The 19,936-nt window shown below is 35.5% G+C and overlaps 1 protein-coding gene across 1 annotated transcript in view; it reads right to left on the bottom strand.

The window, feature by feature from the left end:
- The window catches only part of LOC121409171 (phosphatidylinositol-glycan-specific phospholipase D-like), a 33,940-nt gene extending 14,194 nt beyond the window's left edge, over positions 1-19,746 (bottom strand). Inside the window, exons 1-18 of the mRNA XM_041601018.1 lie at positions 19,534-19,746; positions 12,652-12,707; positions 11,843-11,921; positions 11,088-11,185; positions 10,494-10,604; positions 9,898-9,946; positions 8,473-8,533; positions 7,785-7,895; positions 7,517-7,544; positions 6,927-7,066; positions 6,337-6,529; positions 5,875-5,999; positions 3,356-3,542; positions 2,861-2,971; positions 2,147-2,221; positions 1,679-1,832; positions 909-967; positions 419-516 (exon numbers count right to left, since the gene is read on the bottom strand). Of these exons, the coding sequence (XP_041456952.1) occupies positions 419-516; positions 909-967; positions 1,679-1,832; positions 2,147-2,221; positions 2,861-2,971; positions 3,356-3,542; positions 5,875-5,999; positions 6,337-6,529; positions 6,927-7,066; positions 7,517-7,544; positions 7,785-7,895; positions 8,473-8,533; positions 9,898-9,946; positions 10,494-10,604; positions 11,088-11,185; positions 11,843-11,921; positions 12,652-12,707; positions 19,534-19,633 (1,835 nt within the window). The 5' untranslated portion in view covers positions 19,634-19,746. The remainder of the gene's footprint in view (positions 1-418; positions 517-908; positions 968-1,678; positions 1,833-2,146; positions 2,222-2,860; positions 2,972-3,355; positions 3,543-5,874; positions 6,000-6,336; positions 6,530-6,926; positions 7,067-7,516; positions 7,545-7,784; positions 7,896-8,472; positions 8,534-9,897; positions 9,947-10,493; positions 10,605-11,087; positions 11,186-11,842; positions 11,922-12,651; positions 12,708-19,533) is intronic.
- Positions 19,747-19,936: the final 190 nt, after the last annotated feature.

The raw sequence follows: 19,936 nt of genomic DNA, 5'->3' as shown, positions 1-19,936 counted from the left end.
GTTTGTATCATCGTAAGAAAAAGCAAAAAGAGACATTTTGAGGGTATTTTATAGTCCACCAAAGGGAAAGTTGTTCATCAGTGACATCACACATCCTTGTCGCATTGCCGATGGGAGGATCTCCATAGCATTAGTGATTGCAATATTCAAATGCTCATAACTTTCTCATTATTTGTCCAATTTTTCTCAAACTTTCTTTATTCTTATTCTTTGATTTTTCTGTTTCTACACAAGCCTATTTGTTCCAAAGGTTTCATTCCCCTTTAAGCTTCAGCAATAAGCCCTCGTATTAAAACAAAAGTAACTAGGCTTGGATATAAAGCTGTCTACCTCAACTGTCTACTTTTCATCTCTCCTTAGTGCTGACATGGATGCCATGTGAAATTACTGTAATTTAATCAATTGAATTTGAACTCACTTGGCACACATACGATATGTTGGTTGTGAGATTAGAAGTAGGGGGTTATGACCTGGCACTGGATGAATCCTCATCTTATTACCAAACCATCCATATTCCTGAAAGAAAACAAAGAAATGAAGACTATATTCAACTTTTAAATATATCCTTGAATTTGGAATTTCATTACTGAACTTCTTTCGCATCATCAAATTTATAAGACCATTTAATGTTTAAATGTCAAATTGGAAGGAACACATATTTATTTGAAAAATTTTGAATTGATATAAATCACATGATCATTTGTTTAATATACAAACCTGAAAATGAATGAATGTTGAGAAAAATGCAATTACAAATAAAGATTAAAATACAGATTCATATCAACAAAAGAAGTAATGAAAACATAATTCCACTACAACAATAATCTGGTTGATACATATTAATTTTAAGCAAGATTTCACTACTTGATATATAGAAAACATTATATTACATTGGTTCATAACTTTACCTGATCTCCTTCCAATGTGTGATTCATATCCTTCTCTGTAAGATGTACTCCAATAGAACCTGAAAATAAAAAGATTAATGGTCATCTTGTGGTGAACATCTCACAAATGAATACTAGTGAAATGACACATAACAAAACATGACAAATTAACAAATCCAGAAAGAACTTATTTTATTAAATGATACAAACAGTAATATGCTAAAGCTGAGATAATAATTATACACTTAAGCAATTTTTCTTTTTGATCCAGGTATCCAATAACGTAACTTCAAAAAGGAAGATGAAAATTTTCATAAGTGAAAAAAAACACCCATTAAAAGTTATGAACTTCCTCAAAACTTCCACAAAGTTAATTATTTTGTTAAGTTTTAGCCTATACTGGCATTTCTACAATATCCTGGTTTGAACAGCAATTGACTCTTAGCATTAATTTCTATAGAAAAATCATTCTTTATTTGTAACATTATTCCTCTTTGAACTCTATTCTCCAAGAAATGGAAAGTACTGTTCGTCCATGAGGTACCACTTTTCTCTACATCATCTTTCTTACTTAAAGTCCAAGTATTTTTCAAGACTTATATATCAAACCACAAACTATCTTCATGACATCTATACCCTTATGTAATGGATCTTTGTTTATTGATGTAAACATTCAATAAAACATAGCAGTCACATAAAATGTCTACCCTGTATAAATAAAACTATATTTTCATTGTTATTTCAAGATATCATATTTAAATTTCCACCTGTATTCTAGTTACTACACTCACTTTGAAAGTATTTGTCAGCGTAGAGGATTGACACCATGCCTGCTTGAGAATGACCATTAGCTGGGGCAAATGGTGACCCAATCAAAAGGTCAAGATGGCCATCATTGTTGAAGTCTCCACTGGATAGTGAGCGACCAAAGTTGCAGTACATTAGCTATGTAAAATAGATAAGTAAGAAGTGTTCATGTATGAAAAAACTGCCAGTTTCAGCTTATTTTCTTTTTAATATTCCAGCAAACGTGTGGAACAGAAAAGAGACTAATAAGAAATGTACATGTAAGAGGAAGCACCAAATCAACAACAAAAATTAAAATGCTAAAAGAAAAAAAGGAAATAGATTTTTGTTTTTATCTCGTTGTGTGTTGCATTTACACATAGATGTGCCTAACATGGCTATATAATGAAGATTGGACTGTAAAAATATCTCAATAGTTCAGATTCTGATTATAAACTGAAAGTGTAACTTACTGTACATGCAATTGTGATATCTGGAGACAATGATCTTCTGCCTGTTTTAGTTCCATAGTATACATATACTTCTCCCTGTTAAAGATACATGTATGTAGAAATATACAAAGGATACATGACATGTTGATGATAATAATGATGATAATGAACTTGTAGAGCACATATCACTCATATTTGCTTATGAGATGTCAATTTGAGTTTGATTAGGCTTAACTAGAAGAAACCTCCATGTGTAACATTTAGTAATGAGCTCAAATCTATAGTGACCAACTCTTCTGATTAAATGATTTCATTCTCACCTAGTTCTTTAAAGATTGACATCCGCTTTTGAGATCTACTGGCATACACATAACTACTATTATTTATATGAAAATGGATCCTTATAAGACATACATGCACTAGAAAGTGTTTATTGTGTGCTTTCCCAACATTGCAAGCTCCATTCTTTTTGTTATGTTTCATATTGTATGTTTCAATTATTTTGATTTTGTTTCATTCTGTTGTTGTATCATCTATCATTTACTGGTTATGTACAATCAGAATTCTTCCAATAAATATAATTGAAAATAATAAGGAAGCATGAAAATTGAGAATTGTAAAAGAGAAAAGCAAACAAGGTCTAATTCTGCTGGTTCAGAAGACATCTACTTCCTATTTTACTTGAAAAGGATGATAATGGACGAGATACAGAAGTAGAGGAAGTGATGTTCTTACATGATATGTTAGGTTTGTAGATCCAACCGATGGTGCACTAACAGCAATATCAACAAAACCATCCAGATTAATGTCTACGGCTACTACATCACTACCAAATCGACCGCCTTCCTGAAGAAATGGAATTAAAGAGTTGACATTTTAGAAATAATACAAGGAAATAGGAATATGTTCTATTCAATGCAATTACTCAGGTGAAATGACAACAATCACAGAGTACAATGACTGTTTGTTTCTTGAAATATTTTCAAGAAATTACACTTCTCTAGTAAATTTGTAAAGAAAATTCGAAAGTGCGCTTGTATTTATGTAAAAATTACCTTGAAATAATTTTCCTTCAACTATACCCCCCCAAAAAAAATGAAAGGAGTGTAGTGATTATCAGAACAAGAAATGAAAAAATCAAAGTGGAATTAATGAATATATAACACAATGATACAATTTAAAAAACTATGTCACAAAGTAATTTTACAACAGGAACCAAAACAAACTTACATGGAAACCTTGAAGGATAAGATCAGCCTGTTGATCCAAGTCATGCGATCCATTATGTAAGATCTGGTTAGTTCCATAGATGACATAGACTCGTCCAGTCTGGACCTGGCCTTCCAACCCATATCCAGGGCTTCCTAAGATCAGGTCCTCTGTGTCAGTATCATTACAGGGAGATTTTGCCATGCTCCTGTATTCAATGTATATTTGTGTATAAGGGTAAGGGATGAATGAAAATCTGAAAAGTCTGTTGTATTCCTTAGTATTCAGCTGTCTCCAATGCTATGGCTGATAGTATTAGGTGAATCAAATAATTACATATGAGAGAGTAAATCTGGGCAAAGACATAGGGTTTCCTCATAACTGACAGGGTACTCTCATGAGGTAAGTTGAGGGGGTGCAATGACCTCCCCATCCCCCCCCCAAGTCCTTATAGGGTTAACCCTAAAACGACTGGGGGGGCTGATTCAGCCCCCCCCTCGACATAAATCCGCCGCGCGACATTTTTTGACCGCGTCGCTCGCTGACTTTTTACTTCCAAGTCTCGCGCAACTTTTGAGACCAAAATTGTGAACCCCGGGTACGCGGTTCCAAAATTACGCAACATTTCGTAAGTGCATGCAGACCCAAAATTACTCAAAAACGTGAATTTGTGTACAAATCCAATGCAAATAGTGTTCTTAGCCAAAATTCATAAATGTATCATTATTTGTCCTTTTACTGCTTAAAATCAATTAATTTTATCTTGTTTATGGTCAAAATAAAGTCCCCGACAATTTCCATTGAAAAAACAAAAAAAAGTCGAAAAACAAAGAAATACATAAGAAATTTAGAAAACAATAGAATACATCAAAAATAAATGTGATTTTGAAATTTTTTTCCAAATCAATTTGATCAGATGCCTATCTAGCTTATGTGAAACAAAAATTAGCATTTCAGGGGCATTATTTTATTAATTAGAGCAAACTTATTATTTTATGCATAAATTAGCATAATTAATGAGACATGAGATTTTTGCAAAATTTGATGTCATAGTTTTGTAAATTCAAGCCTAGCCCTCATCAAAGATTAAACTAGCCCTACTAGAAACAACTGCTTGACCTTATCGCCCTGTTCTCCAACATTTAAAGACAAGCCTGGCCGGCTCATAACTCACGAGATGCTCTAGTCCAATAGGCAAGCCTAGCCCTCATCAAAGATTAAACTAGCCCTACTAGAAATAACTGCTTGACCTTATCGCCCTGTTCTCCAACATTTAAAGACAAGCCTGGCCGGCTCATTACTCACGAGATGCTCTAGTCCAATAGGCAAGCCTAGCCCTCATCAAAGATTAAACTTGCCCTACCAGAAACAACTGCTTGACCTTATTGCCCTGTTCTCCAACATTCAAAGACAAGCCTGGCTGGCTCATAAGTCACGAGATGCTCTAGTCCAATAGGCAAGCCTAGCCCTCATCAAAGATTAAACTAGCCCTACTAGAAATAACTGCTTGACCTTATCGCCCTGTTCTCCAACATTTAAAGACAAGCCTGGCCGGCTCATAACTCACGAGATGCTCTAGTCCAATAGGCAAGCCTAGCCCTCATCAAAGATTAAACTAGCCCTACTAGAAATAACTGCTTGACCTTATCGCCCTGTTCTCCAACATTTAAAGACAAGCCTGGCCGGCTCATTACTCACGAGATGCTCTAGTCCAATAGGCAAGCCTAGCCCTCATCAAAGATTAAACTTGCCCTACCAGAAACACATGCTTGAGATTACTGCCCTGTCCAAATAGAGCATTTTATGGGAAAAAGGGTATATAATAGATATAAAGATACACTTAAAGACACATCTCCTACCCCCTAGAAGTTACAAACCTTGGGAACATTTCAACAGCATTTTCAACCAACAAGTAGTCAGATCTGAAAATTTCCTTGATTTTGATTGGCTGAGAAGAACTGTTACCATTGGTAACTGTCAGATAAAATGGGACATGTCAGACAAAACGTCCTGCTCCCATTATCTGAAGAAATTAAGTTTGGTTACCTCTCATAAGGAATTTCATGAATTCATTTCCTGAGAAATCACATGGTGAATATATCACAACAGCTATATACATGTAGAGCACTTTGGCTCAGGTGAATTACTTACCTTTCAAATGCAATATTCTAAACTTGTATTTAATTACCTCCACACAAATTCAAAATATTAATGAAAAAATATTTGATTTGCATTCAATATACAAATATACTGTTAATAAATATGTTTGGATTCAACAGACGTATGACTGAGAATCAAAACTGTGTTAATAACAAAAGCATAACTGCCAACCAAGATAGGAACAATTTGAAGGGACATGTATGCAAACAAAAGACAGATTAATTCACCGGAAGAGAACAAAACAAACTGGTAGAAAAGACAGACATGCATTGTGTTTTCAACAGACAAGAGTGAACTGGACGCAAAAAATAGAAAGAGCAATCAAGATACCGGTAAGACAGATGCCCAAAAAAATTAAGATGAAATACAATGTAACTTACTGTCCAAGTCTTGCATAAGGATCTCTGACATAGAAAGATGATGTTGGTTTCTCATCATTTCTAGACCGTAGCATTGTTCTTCTTTTCTTTTCTTCAAGTCTTTCATGAAGGGTTTTTAGCTGTTCCTGTAAATAAAATTTAGTATGATTGAACTTATAAAAAGTAATCCTTCTTGATAATTCGTAATACAGATAGATATAGTAAATCAAATCATTCAAAATATTAATTCCCAGGCTATGCCAAAACAGTGTTTGTTCCTCTTCCATTCCTCACTTTCTTCATTTTCTCCTCCTCCTCCATCACAACCATCATCACCACCACCACCACTTATTCTTCCTTAATACTGTCATGTCTTCCTGCCACTATCCAATAATTTTATAGTTATCAACCATGCTTTCCCCATCACCACAATCGCAAGTAATCCTCATCATGGTTGAAATTATTTAAGATTTGGCCCTTTACCTTGAGAGAATCAGCAGCCGACAGATAGATGCCTCTGGTAGAAGGCGTAATCATTACATCCTTCCTACCCAAGCCATGTAGGTTGATCCTGCTCCGGAGACCTCTCAGGGGTGTCTTCAATCTCTTTGGCATTGGTTTAATCGCATTATGGGAACAGTTAATGTAGATGGGATTATGGGGTACCTCACAAACACTACAGATAGAAAAGGCATAAACTTCAATGATAATGTATGAATTCAGGAGGATGGTTAAAAAGCGCTCTCCAATGTTGGTTTTATAAATGTACATAATAGTTGCTTGTCATATTCACTTGTAATCCATGTTTTCTTATAAATGGAGAATAAAACCTTAAACACAGACTAAATCTTCTTTATGAATTTGGGCTGTTATTTAGTCCTGAAGACATTCAAACTTATGACCACAAGGAATGAACTCTTCAAGGTGCAGAACTGAACTTATCTTTGGAGTATCATGAGCTAACCGAAAAGGGTTTCAATCATTAACATTTTTATGGAATCATAATTCATCCTTGAAGTGATCTCTTGCAAAGTATCAGTGTCATTTTGGAATTGCCACGAACAATAACTCACTCAGTTCCATGTTCCAGCATATCGATAGTATCATGCCAAAGTCTCTGACTCCATACTGCCATATCATCAACACCTCCAAGGAAATAAGACTCAAACTCCTCCACCATAAATGGAGACTTGGATGAGTAATCCATATACAGCTACACAAAGAGGAAAAAATCATACATAGAGGTATCATACATTAGAATGGACAAGAAGTGAATATATTTGCATTAAAATTTGAATTAGAAAGGATAATTGTGTAGTTGTTAAACTAAACCCTCTGTTTCTATTCTTGCTTCTACATCTCTTAACACCTTCTTTTCTCCTACTTCTTTTTCTTGATCCCTTTAGCATAATCCACTAACATAAAATACACGTTGAAATTTATGCTGCAATATATTTGGAAAAAAAATAGTGAAAGTCCTCTAATCACTCAAAATTTCATTTCCATTATTCTCATCTGCATCGAAGTCTGTGATAGGTACATTTTACATTTTCAAAGGTAATACAAACTCTGTCAATTATTACATTTTTCCTGAATGAAAAACAGACTAGAAATAAGTTTAAGTATGAGACTGGGTTTACTATTATCATCTAGAGTGAATTACCTTGGAAAGGGCCAGCTTTTCTCCTAACCTGTAGAGTGGACAATACAAAGAATATCTATATCAACATTTCAAGAGGCAGAATCATTTGGCCATTCAAAAATACATGAAATATTAAGTTTGATTTGCACAAGAATACCTATAATATTACCTTTGAATTTCAAATGTAGGATTTATATAAACAGCACTGCAATTAATAAAACCAACAGTCAGTCAGTTGTAGCATCTTATCACAATTAAAGATCAGTGTATTAAAAGAAAGATACTTTACCTGGCAAGAAACAAAATTGCTGTGCATTCTACAATGACATCCTCTTGCATTATGACTGTGTTGTTGTAATATATTTTGTAGATCTCATACAAGTCCTTGACAGGTACATACCTGAATGTTTAAAATAATTTATAACTGTGGTAACCATCACAACATGCATTCAATAGAATCAAACATGACAACCATCAAGTGTTTGCATGGATGAAATTAATTGCTCCATAATTAGCACATCAACCCAGATACTCATTAAGTATTTGGTATATTTCAAACCTATAATCAATAAAACTAACAATGTATGATTTTCTATTTTATCCATCCTCAGAGTACTTGGCTTCCAGTTTGTTTTCATTATCTAATATTAGGCTGTTATCTTGTCTATCTAATAATTAAAAACTATTTGTCTTACCCACACAATCTAACAAAATCAAATTTGGGACCAATTGCTTTTTTTTTTGGGGGGTGGTGGTAATCAGTTATAATGAAAGCATGAACTGACAGGAAACCAATACAAATGATCTCAAAGAATCACTTTACACATAAATTACTCCACCATGTTCTGTAATCTTAAAAACTACCGGGTATATGGAATTCATACTTCTCTCTTGCTCGGGTGAAATATTGGGTCAGTCAATTTCAAACAACCTACATATATTTACAATTAATGTCAATGTAGAATTATTGATCGTACCAGTTTGATAAAGTACGAATGTACTGTAAATCCAATTCAGCTTCAGATAAAACATCTCCTCCTGAAAAATTGTGGGAAATAGAATAAAACTTCTGAATTATAATCACATTTCAACGGTTGTTACCATCAATCTGAGAGTCTGTTTGTTAAAGGTGCTTGGATGAGGTTACAGATTTAATTTCACAGAAAAAATATTTTTGCCAAGAGGTCTTCATGTGATCTTAAAGGAACTTAATGGAACTTAGAGAAATGTGTACATAAAGAGGGTCAGTTTGTCATGATTATGTTTTAAGAATTTCATTTTAAACAAGTGGAATTTCTCTTGTAGTCTCGCTTGCAATACACGATTCGATATAGCAGTAATGCCGACTTTGAAACAGCTATTGAATAATTATTCACAAAAGCAAACACTTATATGATAAAATAATATGTCCATTGACCAAAAATGACCATGATTACGTGACCTAAGACGTGTGCAAAACATTCATTCACACTTAATTACCCTATGTCTAGGTTTCATGAAGCAGATCCATATACTTTTTATTTTTAATTGATAATGCCAATTCAACAAATTCTGCCAACACAGCCAAAATTCATTGACCTTAGATGACCTTTGACCTTGCTCACATGACCTGAAACATGCACAGGATATCCAAGGATATGTGGCTACTATTTATGTCCAAGTTTCATGAACTAGATCTATAAACTTTTAAGTTATGATGAAAATTCCATAAATACCCCAACATTACCAAAGTTCCTCAACCCCAAATAACCATTAACCATGGTCAGATGTGACCTGAAACATGCACAGAATATTCAGGGATAATTGATTGCTCTGATTTCCAAGTGTCATGAACTAGATCCATAAAATTTGAAAGTTACGATGACAATTCCACAAATACTCCAAACATGACCAAAGATTGTTAACCCTATTGACCTTGGTCATGTGACCTGAAACTCAGGTATGATCTTAGACACCATTACCCTTATGTCATGAACTAAGTCCATAAAATTTCTAAGTTAGATGACAATTAAAAAACTTGATTTTGATGATTCCCCCAACATGGTTTTGGTTCATTGACCCTGAATGTTCAGTCATATTTGATTACCCTATGCAGGTGTGAAAAAACAGTATTTCAAAGTCACATTTTTACTCTTTTTTATTAAAATGTATTATGTAACATGAACAATAAGACATATATTTATGCATTTATAAACATTCCACTTGTAAGTCCTATCAGAGTCCTTCTATGCAGGTGGTCAAAGCAGTTTGAACTATTATTGAAATTCAGGAGAGCATTTCAAAAAAACTTATTCTAGTGATTTTTCACTCATTTGTTCTAAGCCAATAAGATGCATGGGTTTCAATGGCTCAGGTCAGTTCACTATTGTCTATTAGATTTATGAAATGCCCCCCTAACCAACCTTCATCTCCTACACTATGGGCATCAGGGAAGGAACCAAAGAAGTTGATCTAAAAATGAAAAACAAGGGTAAATAAGATAAATTGTAACTTTCTGTTTCTGTTTCATAAAATACAAGCAAATTAACAAATGGGCATCAATTTAGTTTTGCACAAATCGCAAAGATGATGTTAAATAGGAGTCAAATATTACTTTGACAGACTAATCATTCCAATAGTTGCTTTCATAATCAGTTCATCAGTAGATGAGCTTGTATTGAAGTAGAAGTAAATTTTTCTATTATTTTACCATGATTTCCTCTTTCATTTGAATTTGTGACATTTTTGTTTTTGTTTTCTGTATCACACTTGAGAGATTTTAGTCCCTCAAATACATGTACTTCAAGACCTACCATCACAAGCAACTTAGTTGGTCTAAAATCACTTGATATGTCTCGTCATTAATTACAGATTTTCACTGAATGCCAGCTTGCTTTTTGCAGAACTAAAATTTATTCCCTATGATTGAAATTGATCAATCACTAAGATAAATGCATCTTATTGCAACCATAAAGTTTCTTGCAATGCCCTTTATTGTTTTATATCGATATAGACTTACATCTCCCATTGTTGTAAGGAACCCCTGGTCAATACCTAAGCTATGCCAGGATACATCAGCTACCTGGTGGGATGCAAACCCCAACAAGAACACAACAAGCTTTGTCGCATCCTGCACAGATAAGGAATATAACAAAAAAGGAAAGAGAAATAAAATCCAAACTAAATGATAAACATGGCAAAATAGAAGTTACAAAAAAGGCTCTCATAGGCGTATCCAGAGGGCCAGAGTGACCCCCCCCCCCCCCCCCCCCGGCCCCCCACAGCATTTGTTGTGTGTAACTGTATCATGAGGTTAGCTTAACTAAAGCTTGTCAATACACATCCATTATGAGATTCTCAAATAGTACTTGAGCATTTACCTTTTCAGGTCTATCCTCTCAAAGCATAGTCTCCTAACAGCCGAATAGTAGATTTCATAAAACAATTGAAGGTATTCTGAATCATTCACTGTAACTAACCAAATCATACTGCTTTATGTGTTATGGTCAGGAGTGGGATTGAAAGAGGAGTACAATAATCAATACTACCACCACTTACACCTCCTCCTCCTCTTTTTTCTTCTACATCATCATCATTACTATCATCATCTTACCTTGTTCCATGGCTGTGGGTAATGATCTCTGATATACTGGATGGTTGTGATCAGGAATGGAGACCAGTGGGTGTCCTCTGATACACTGTGATACTTCCCTATTCAAAATGACAATGGTCAATCAAAGGCAGGTAATAAACAAACTCAAAGCCCATCTTCTGTTTCGTAAATAACAAAAAGTGCAGGTCACTGCAAAGACTATATGCCAATTCATTACTAGATTATATGAATGTCTGCCCCTCCCCCCCCCCAAAAAAAAAAAGAAAAAAAACCAGTAAGGCTCTGAAGAATACTAAATAAAGATGTGTTTTGTTAAAAAAAAACTATGTATGTCACATCAAAATAACATATCAGACCCTTTTTCAAGCATGGATTTCAGAATATCATCTTTTGTATTTTGCTTTCTACTATCCAGGTACTATATAGATATATAAAAGGAGAGTTCAAAGGACTAATTTTACACACAAAAAAAAAGAATTACCACTGATAATTATAGCTTTGTAAAAATTGAACGTTAGATGATGGAATATAATTTATGTTCCTGACCCTTTACCAAAGCATAAAAACAGAATGAACACTTTATTTCATAAACATTAGTAATAAGAACACTCAAAACACTCAAAAATCTTTATTCTCAAAACTTCAAACATACAATGATAAAAAGAAACTAATTCCAAGATATCACAAAGATGAAAGGTTTAAAAGAAATGCTTTATTATCTTCCATACATTGATGAATCATGAAGAATTTCTTACCTCCTCGACAAATACTATCATAGTAGGCATCGGGGTAAGGATTACCAGCTTGGAAGGCATCTTGGTTCTCTAAAATCAACTGAACAGAAATTCATAACAAGGAAAAATTAGATGAATTTCTACATTAAACTTAAATGTACCGGTACATGTAGCTTCATAAAATGACAATAAAACAGAAAAACAAATACGAATCAGTGATAAAGTATGTTGAAAGCATTGAAAGACACAAACTTCCTTTAAATTGATTAAAATTTTCCCATACTTTCAAATGAACAATTTATTTTTTTTTAATGGAATTGATACTTAACCTCCACACAAATGTACTTTAATATCAGGGTAAACTTCCCCTATAGTTGGTAAATTAATATTAATGATCTTATAAGACTTTATACCTTTGATTTCCAGTAAACAAACATCCTTTGAAGTTGAAGAGTTATTTCTTAACAGTTGACCCCAGAATATATATTAAAGTATCTTGTTCTATGGACTTTGACATACAAGCACATGATCTCAAGTACCAACCTAGCTTACATGGTATTTGAGTGGGATTTTCAGGTAAATATAGTATTCTGCAATAGAACGTCAGACAATTTAGAATAATAGTCATTCTTGTTAATCTTCAAAGGAGCATAATTAAATTCATAACATTCACTTGTTTCATCATGAGGGGGAAATCATTTATGATCCCAAATGTGATTTTTCTCATAATTCTATGATTTAAAAGATTAGGGAGATGTATAAGGTTTTTTTTTTATTAATATGTCCCCATCTTCCTATCAATGGCTTTTGTTTTACCAAGCCATACCTACCTGCTTGTAATTAACATCTCTTCTTGTATCCTTGAAATACTGAGTAGCTCTGTGAGCTGAAATTCAAAATAATGGCACATTAATTAGACAACCATTGAGTTCAAACTATATACAAGAAGGAATTTCCCAACACAGGGGTTCCACACACTAAATTCCACTAATTAGCTTCATATGCAAGTAACATATCAGATCAACTGTATAAAGAATACAGAAAATATTAGCTGACCTTGACACACATAGCATAACATCTGCAGAAGAAGAAACAATGGGTGTAGAGAGGAGTTTGATCTAGATCTACATCTATCTCAGGTGAAAACTCATGTACACTTCACTACATGAACATCAATTCATGACTTGTAAGATTTTTTTTAATGTTACTAACATTTATCAAAATTTTGTTAGTATAATTGATGCAAAAAAAATTCCACCAGCATGTGGCAAATGAAGTGCAGAAAGCAATTGTTGGAATGTTTAAGAGAACATTTCAGATAATATCAAAGGAAATGCTCTATATTTTGTTCACACTTGTACGACCTCATCTTGAATATGGTATATACCCAGACAGGTGTCCAGACAGGTTGTGTGTCCGGACAATCAACTTTTAGCAGCCACTTTGAAAAATTAATTCGCGAAGTTTCATCAATTTCTAGTTCAAAATGTTAAGCAACATTGTAACAAAATAAATGATTACAACTAATAAATTCATATTTTCACATACTACAAAATGTTAAGCAACATTGTAACAAAATAGATGATTACAACTAATGAATTCATATTTTCACATACTACGCACACCTGTAACGTGGAAATGAAGTTATTAGTCAAGCAAGAAAAGTGGAAGGTGGCGACTTCACCTCTGACCTTCTGACTTCAAAATAATAGAATTGCTTAGATCTATGCTAGTATCATACACACCAAATTATATGAGCCTACATGTAGGTTAAGTTAAACTTAAGTTATCGCGTTAACAAGGACTTCAGGAGGGTAAGATGAAAACAATTCACTGTGATCTTGACCTTTGACCTTTTGACCTCAAAATCGATAGGCTTCCTGGGATCCATGCTAGTAGCATACACAACAAATTATATGAGCCTAGATTAAGTTAAACCATAAGTTATTGCGTTTACAAGGACTTCAGAAAGGTAAGATGAAAACATGTCAGTGTGACCTTGACCTTGGACCTTTTGACCTCAAAATCAATAGGCTTCCTGGGATCCATTCTATTATTATACACACCAAGCCTAAGTTAAGTTAAACTGAAGTTATCGCCTTTACAATGACTGCAGAAGGGTATTGATTAAAACATATCAGTGTGACCTTGACCTTTGACCTTTTGACCTCAAAATCAATATGCTTCCTGGGATCCATGCTAGTATCATGCATACCAAATTATATGAGCCTAGGTTAAGTTAAACTGAAGTTATCGCGTTGATCTGCAGAAGGGTATTGATGAAAACATGTCAGTGTGACCTTTACTTTTGACCTTTGACCTCAAAATCAATAGGCTTCCAGGGGCCCATTTCTCAACACCAGGACAAGTTAGTTCCAATCTTATTAAACCCGTTTCTCGAAAGGCTTCCTAAGTAAAATACCTAGATATCGATATTATCGGTAAAAAGAGCAGACGAGACATAGCCTTAGTCACAAAATAGCATAATTTTCAAAAAGAAAATTATAACAAAATTGCAAATATTTTGATGAATTGGGAATTTCATCTTTTAAAAATAATAGCACAGGTAAATAATGCACCATACATACTTAGACCATGAAGATTAGATCATTCAATTGCTGAAAAAATGGAATTATGAATAAATAATCTCGTGACTAAAAAATCACATGTGGACGTTGAGATGGGTACCCCCGGGATATCCAATTTTAATAGTTTACGAAAGTAAACCATAAGTTTTCTTTGTAAAATGATGATAATTCAAAGGTATTTTACGATTCCAAACATCATCAAAATATAGTTTGACAATTTTCTTTTAAATCTTAGATACCGAAACTTACGATTTGACAAATTATATGCATAAATTAGAGATAGAATTTATCAAAATGTTAAGAGGAGTCTGAAAACAACAAATACAAGTCCAGTTATGGACGGCCTGACGTGGTAGAATCTTTATCGATTAAATTATTTTACTATTTCAAAATGAATTGTTTTGTGGCATATTACCAACAGTTTTTATAGGTTCTTTGTATTACAATGATCATTGAATGCATTATCCCACTTCAGGAGTGAAGACGGACAGTCAACCTGTCCGAAACGTCGAGTCTCTCTACTACTCATCATCTCTACTCGCCGACTCAAGCCAGCATCTCCTCATCAGCTCTACTACTCAAGCTGTTCTCACTCAACATTCCTTCTGGTTTACAGTCCTTTTCAGGACTATTTTCAAGAAAGAATACTCTACACTCAAATCTCCACTTTCTCGCCTATCCACTTCTTCTCTTCTTCTATCCACTGTTTCTATAACACTCCACATGGTGTACCGTAAACCACATCAGCAATTGTACATGCCACCATGCAAACCTTCAAACAACATCTAAGTTACGTTAGTAAATGATTTTTACTCTCTAGTCTAGAAGCCTCCTGGCTACACCAACTGGGAACTAACATTTTGACTGGTTTCCTTCCGAAAAGATGGGTGGGAAACTTTGAGAGATATAGAGAAAAGAGGCATTATCGTGATATAGGGAACCACCGTTCACTTCATACAGCAGCGCTTTATTCAGTCACACGCACGGTTCCCTATTTCCACCTTCATTCACTTTGTACACAAGTGCGCATACACAAATCTACGAGTGGTTCCCAAAACCACGATTTGGCCAGAAAAGACAATGTTCAGAATACTGATTTGGGCATTCTCGTGATCGAAGCCACTAGTGGACTCTTTCCCCCGGACACTTTTGGTATTCAAATCATGTCCTACCTTTCGAAATTGAAAGTCTTTTTTTCAGCAAACTAGCCGTCCATCCAGAGATATCGTGCGCTTACATTGTACATCGTCGCGTCGCATCTGCTCGCTCGAGCTCTGCCCAATTCGTGTGCAACTGTCATGCGCAGACACAAGTCGTACACAATACTACTAGTGATCACCCGATGCATTTGATGACGATTGGGAGGCGGAGCCGGAGGCGGAGCTTGGAAATCTGTGACTTTGGGGGTGAAATATACCACGCGCATCAATTTCTTTCAAATTCTGTGGTTTATTTCGTTTTCCAACAGGTGGCTTGGATGTAATCTACTATGGGCTCAATCTATTTGGTCTCCTTCGAGGCCACTACTGTGTATAAACCTATGGTGTATTTTCCATAGACTTCTACACAATAGTGGCCTGGAAGGAGACCAAGTATAGTGAGCCGATATTTCCAAAAAGTTATTGTTCAAGCTATACTTGGTATCCTTCGAGGCCACTACTATGTATAAACCTATGGTATATTTTCCATAGACTTGTACACAATAGTGGCCTGGAAGGAGACCAAGTATAGTGAGCTGAAATTTCTTTAAAAAATTATTGTTCAAGCTATACTTGGTCTCCTTCGAGGCCACTACTTTGTATAAACCTATGGTGTATTTTCCATAGACTTCTACACAATAGTGGCCTGGAAGGAGACCAAGTATAGTGAGCCGTTATTTCTAAAATCATATTATTCAAGCTATTCTTGGTCTCCTTCGAGGCCACTACTGTGTATAGTTTAACGGTGTATCTTCCATAGACTTGTACACGATAGTGGCCTCGAAGGAGACCAAATAAAGACAGATTTATATTGTATTTCATCAAATATTTTTTATATTAAAGCGTTCTTTTAAAAAAAGATAAGTTGTATAATTGTGTTTATTTTTATTTTCAGGAATAGGTAACTGTCTGAAAGTGGCAGAGTGGTCTTGAAGAGGAGGGAAATGAGGGGTAGATGGAATATACAGGTTAATTACCTTAATTCCCCTGTATTAGCAGTGGACAGTGCGAACAGTCCACATTTATGTGGACTGTTCGCACTATCCACTGCTAATACAGGGGATCTGCATTATTTTGTGTGCACACGCTCACAATTTTTGCTGTAAACGTGATCGTGAGTGCACACGGTACTCGGTGTCATCTCGCAGCTAATTTACCCTGCATGGGAGGCGGAGTCTGGAAATCCGTGCCTGCGCATTGGTGATCATAAGCTTATCGATTGGAAGAATGGGCCGCGGAGGCGGAGTCTAAAAATCCGTGCCGTGATGAAATTAGCGCATCTATGTCAAATTCTGTGGTTTATTTCGTTACTAAGCAACACATGTGGCTTTGATGTAATGTACTTTTAAAAGTGAATCAGCTTTAAAAATAGTCTCATTCGAAGCCATAATAAACTCTTGACGTATTTTTCTTATAGACTTTTGGTTCGAACAGACAATCATCTGAATATTTTTAAGGATGCAGGAATAACCGTCTGAAAGTGGCAGAGTGGTCTTAATTGAAGAGGAGGACTAAAGTGGACCTTCCTCATTTGATAGATTTAGGTTATCGTCAGATCTAATTCATTGTTTTACCTTTTTTCTTTAATAATTATTTTAACTAAATAAACTCAAGGGTATAATGAGTAGGCCAATAAACTCAAGTGTAATGAGTAGGCCCAATCTGTCGAAATACGCAGGTGACAACTTGGTTGATTTGATTACTTTTTATAACTTCATTTTATTTTCCAAATATCATGCAGTGCTAGAGGATTGCACTTCAAAACTGCGGACTAAATAAAGCCTACATGCCAGCTGCAGCCCGTCTCGATCGAGAAAAATTACATGCTTAACGCTCGCTAGCGCTGTGCTGCAAAGTCACGGACAATGTAATAAAAACTGAAGGCGGAGACTCGGGCATGAGCAAAACTTTTCGCCAATATGCACGTATACATGCACGTTGCACTGCCGAGTGTGGCGCCTCCCATGTAGTGATATCTGCAATCTCATTGGCCAAAAGTACATACATCCACGGCGACGTGCGCAGAGAATTGAAATATACATGTTTGGTTGACTGGACTATAAATTCTTGAGTACTTACGCCATGTACCAATATCTTGCGCATGCCTTCTTTCGGCCAATGACATTACAAATAGGTCACTACATGGGAGGCGCCACTCGACGGTACTCGATCATGATTGGCGAAAAGTTAGCGCACGCCCTATAGCTACAGATTCTGCCAATTGGACTGCACGCATGCAGTAAACGGCAAGCTTTTATCAATTTGAGAAGACGGGTTGTTGAGCTGCATGGGCCAGCGCCACTACGATAGGCTTTATTTCGTACGTCCGTACAATTACAATAACAAAGCAACCCAGTCGTCATTTGCGTATTTCGTATATTGGGCCTAATTCGGGGCGGGCCTTAAATCAAAATCCTTGAGTTTATTTAGTCAGAATAATAATGTTCATATATCAGGGAAGACCAATGCAAATAAATTCGCGAGCTTGCTGTGACAAAGCAATTGAAAATAGCGGCCTAATTATAATAGTGAACATGGTGAACTTCCATAGATCTATAAACCAAATGAGGACGATAACGTTAGATCTATTATGTTTTGCTTTATTAAGTACATTAAGTATGTTAAAAATAGAATTGAAGTTACATGTTATATACTTTCAACGTTGTGGAATCAAATACTTTGATAACTCCCCCTTGCGGCAACTATCAAAGCTTTCAATTTGGGCAAAATGACTATTTTAAATGTCGAGTACCAATGTTTCATTAATTTTCATTATTTTGATTACTATTAATTGTGGACAGCTCGAACTGTCCACTGTTAATACGGAGAAAATTGGAAATTAGGGTAATTAACCTGTATATTCCATCTACCCCTCATTTCCCTCCTCTTCAAGACCACTCTGCCACTTTCAGACAGTACATTTCTTGAACAATCAACATAAAACACAATAAAACAAATTAATCTTTTTAAAAGAATGCTTTATATCAAAATATTTGATGAACACAAATCTGTCTTTACTTGGTCTCCTTCCAGGCCACTATTATCTACAAGTTTATGGAAAATACACCGTAGATTTATTCACAGTAGTGGCCTCGAAGGAGACCAAGTATAGCTTGAACATTAACATTTTGGAAACATGAGCTCTCTATACTTGGTCTCCTTCCAGGCCACTATTGTGTAAAAGTCTATAGGAAATACTTCATAGATTTATTCACAATAGTGGCCTCGAAGGAGACCAAGAATAGACAGCATTCATAAGAAATAATAGTTGATAATAGCATCTATTCTGTTAGTTTTGTGATAGACTTAATACTATTTTTTATACTATCGCTCATTCTATATTTGGTCTCCTTCCAAGCCACTACTGTGTACAAGTCTTTGGAGAGGGCTCCATAAAGTTGTACTCAATAGTGGCTTGGAAGGAGACCAAATGTAGAACGACAACTAAGAGTCAAATTATTATTATATTTATTGATTTATCTTATCGAGGAGAGGGTCGGGGATTGTCGAATGAAATAACGTCCTACTCAGAAATTATTGTATCAATGGGAAAATACGTGTTGTAGCAAGGTCACTATTTCGGTTCGTCTGTGGGGGAAGTTTCGCATCGAGAACAAAAAATTTCTTTTGAAAATCATTGAAGCCGTCATTTCATTGAATCGACCTGCAAATATTGGTAGGTGTTCGAAGAGGTCCTAAGTGGCTTATAACACGATATGGCCCTGATTTGTGATAATCATAGCGGTGTCACATCTCGGAGAGATATTACAATATTTATGACAAAAGTTATGACAGAGTGGCAGAATACCACCCCAGGGCTAGGCTCCCAGAAAGCGTGCCGGAGCCCCCAGGGTTGCTGGTAAGCTAGCCCAGGGAGCTCCGGCCAGCGAAGCCGGAGCTCCCGTACACACTTAATTATTATTACCTATTTCTATATGGGTCGTGATGCCACATCCAATGGATTTGTGAAGCACAACAGACAGAATGAAGATTGATTTCAAAACAGCAGGCCAATTCATTTTCATCCACTAGTTCTAGAATTTTGTAGACGTCGCCGATCTGGGAAATTTAAGAACGTCTTTCCCTCGATGCCGCCACCATATAACTCAATGACTGCCACCGATCTTTGCCGTATATACCGGTACCGGTCGTCCGGCCGGCCGGAGGAGCGCGCTTACCAGGGCGCCGATTGCACGAAAGGGTCTTTCCATGCAAAGACCATGGAGTTATATAAACCTAAATCAAAGGACCGTCTTTCTTGTCACGGTCGCCCATCTTGTAAGATGCACTGTATGTGGGATATTTCTGAAATTTTATGATAAACAAAT

The sequence above is a fragment of the Lytechinus variegatus genome, chromosome 2 (assembly GCF_018143015.1).
Source record: "Lytechinus variegatus isolate NC3 chromosome 2, Lvar_3.0, whole genome shotgun sequence".
Classification (NCBI taxonomy): Eukaryota; Metazoa; Echinodermata; class Echinoidea; order Temnopleuroida; family Toxopneustidae; genus Lytechinus; species Lytechinus variegatus.
The sequence above is the reverse complement of the archived record's forward strand: the minus strand, read 5'-3'. Positions and strand labels throughout refer to the sequence as shown.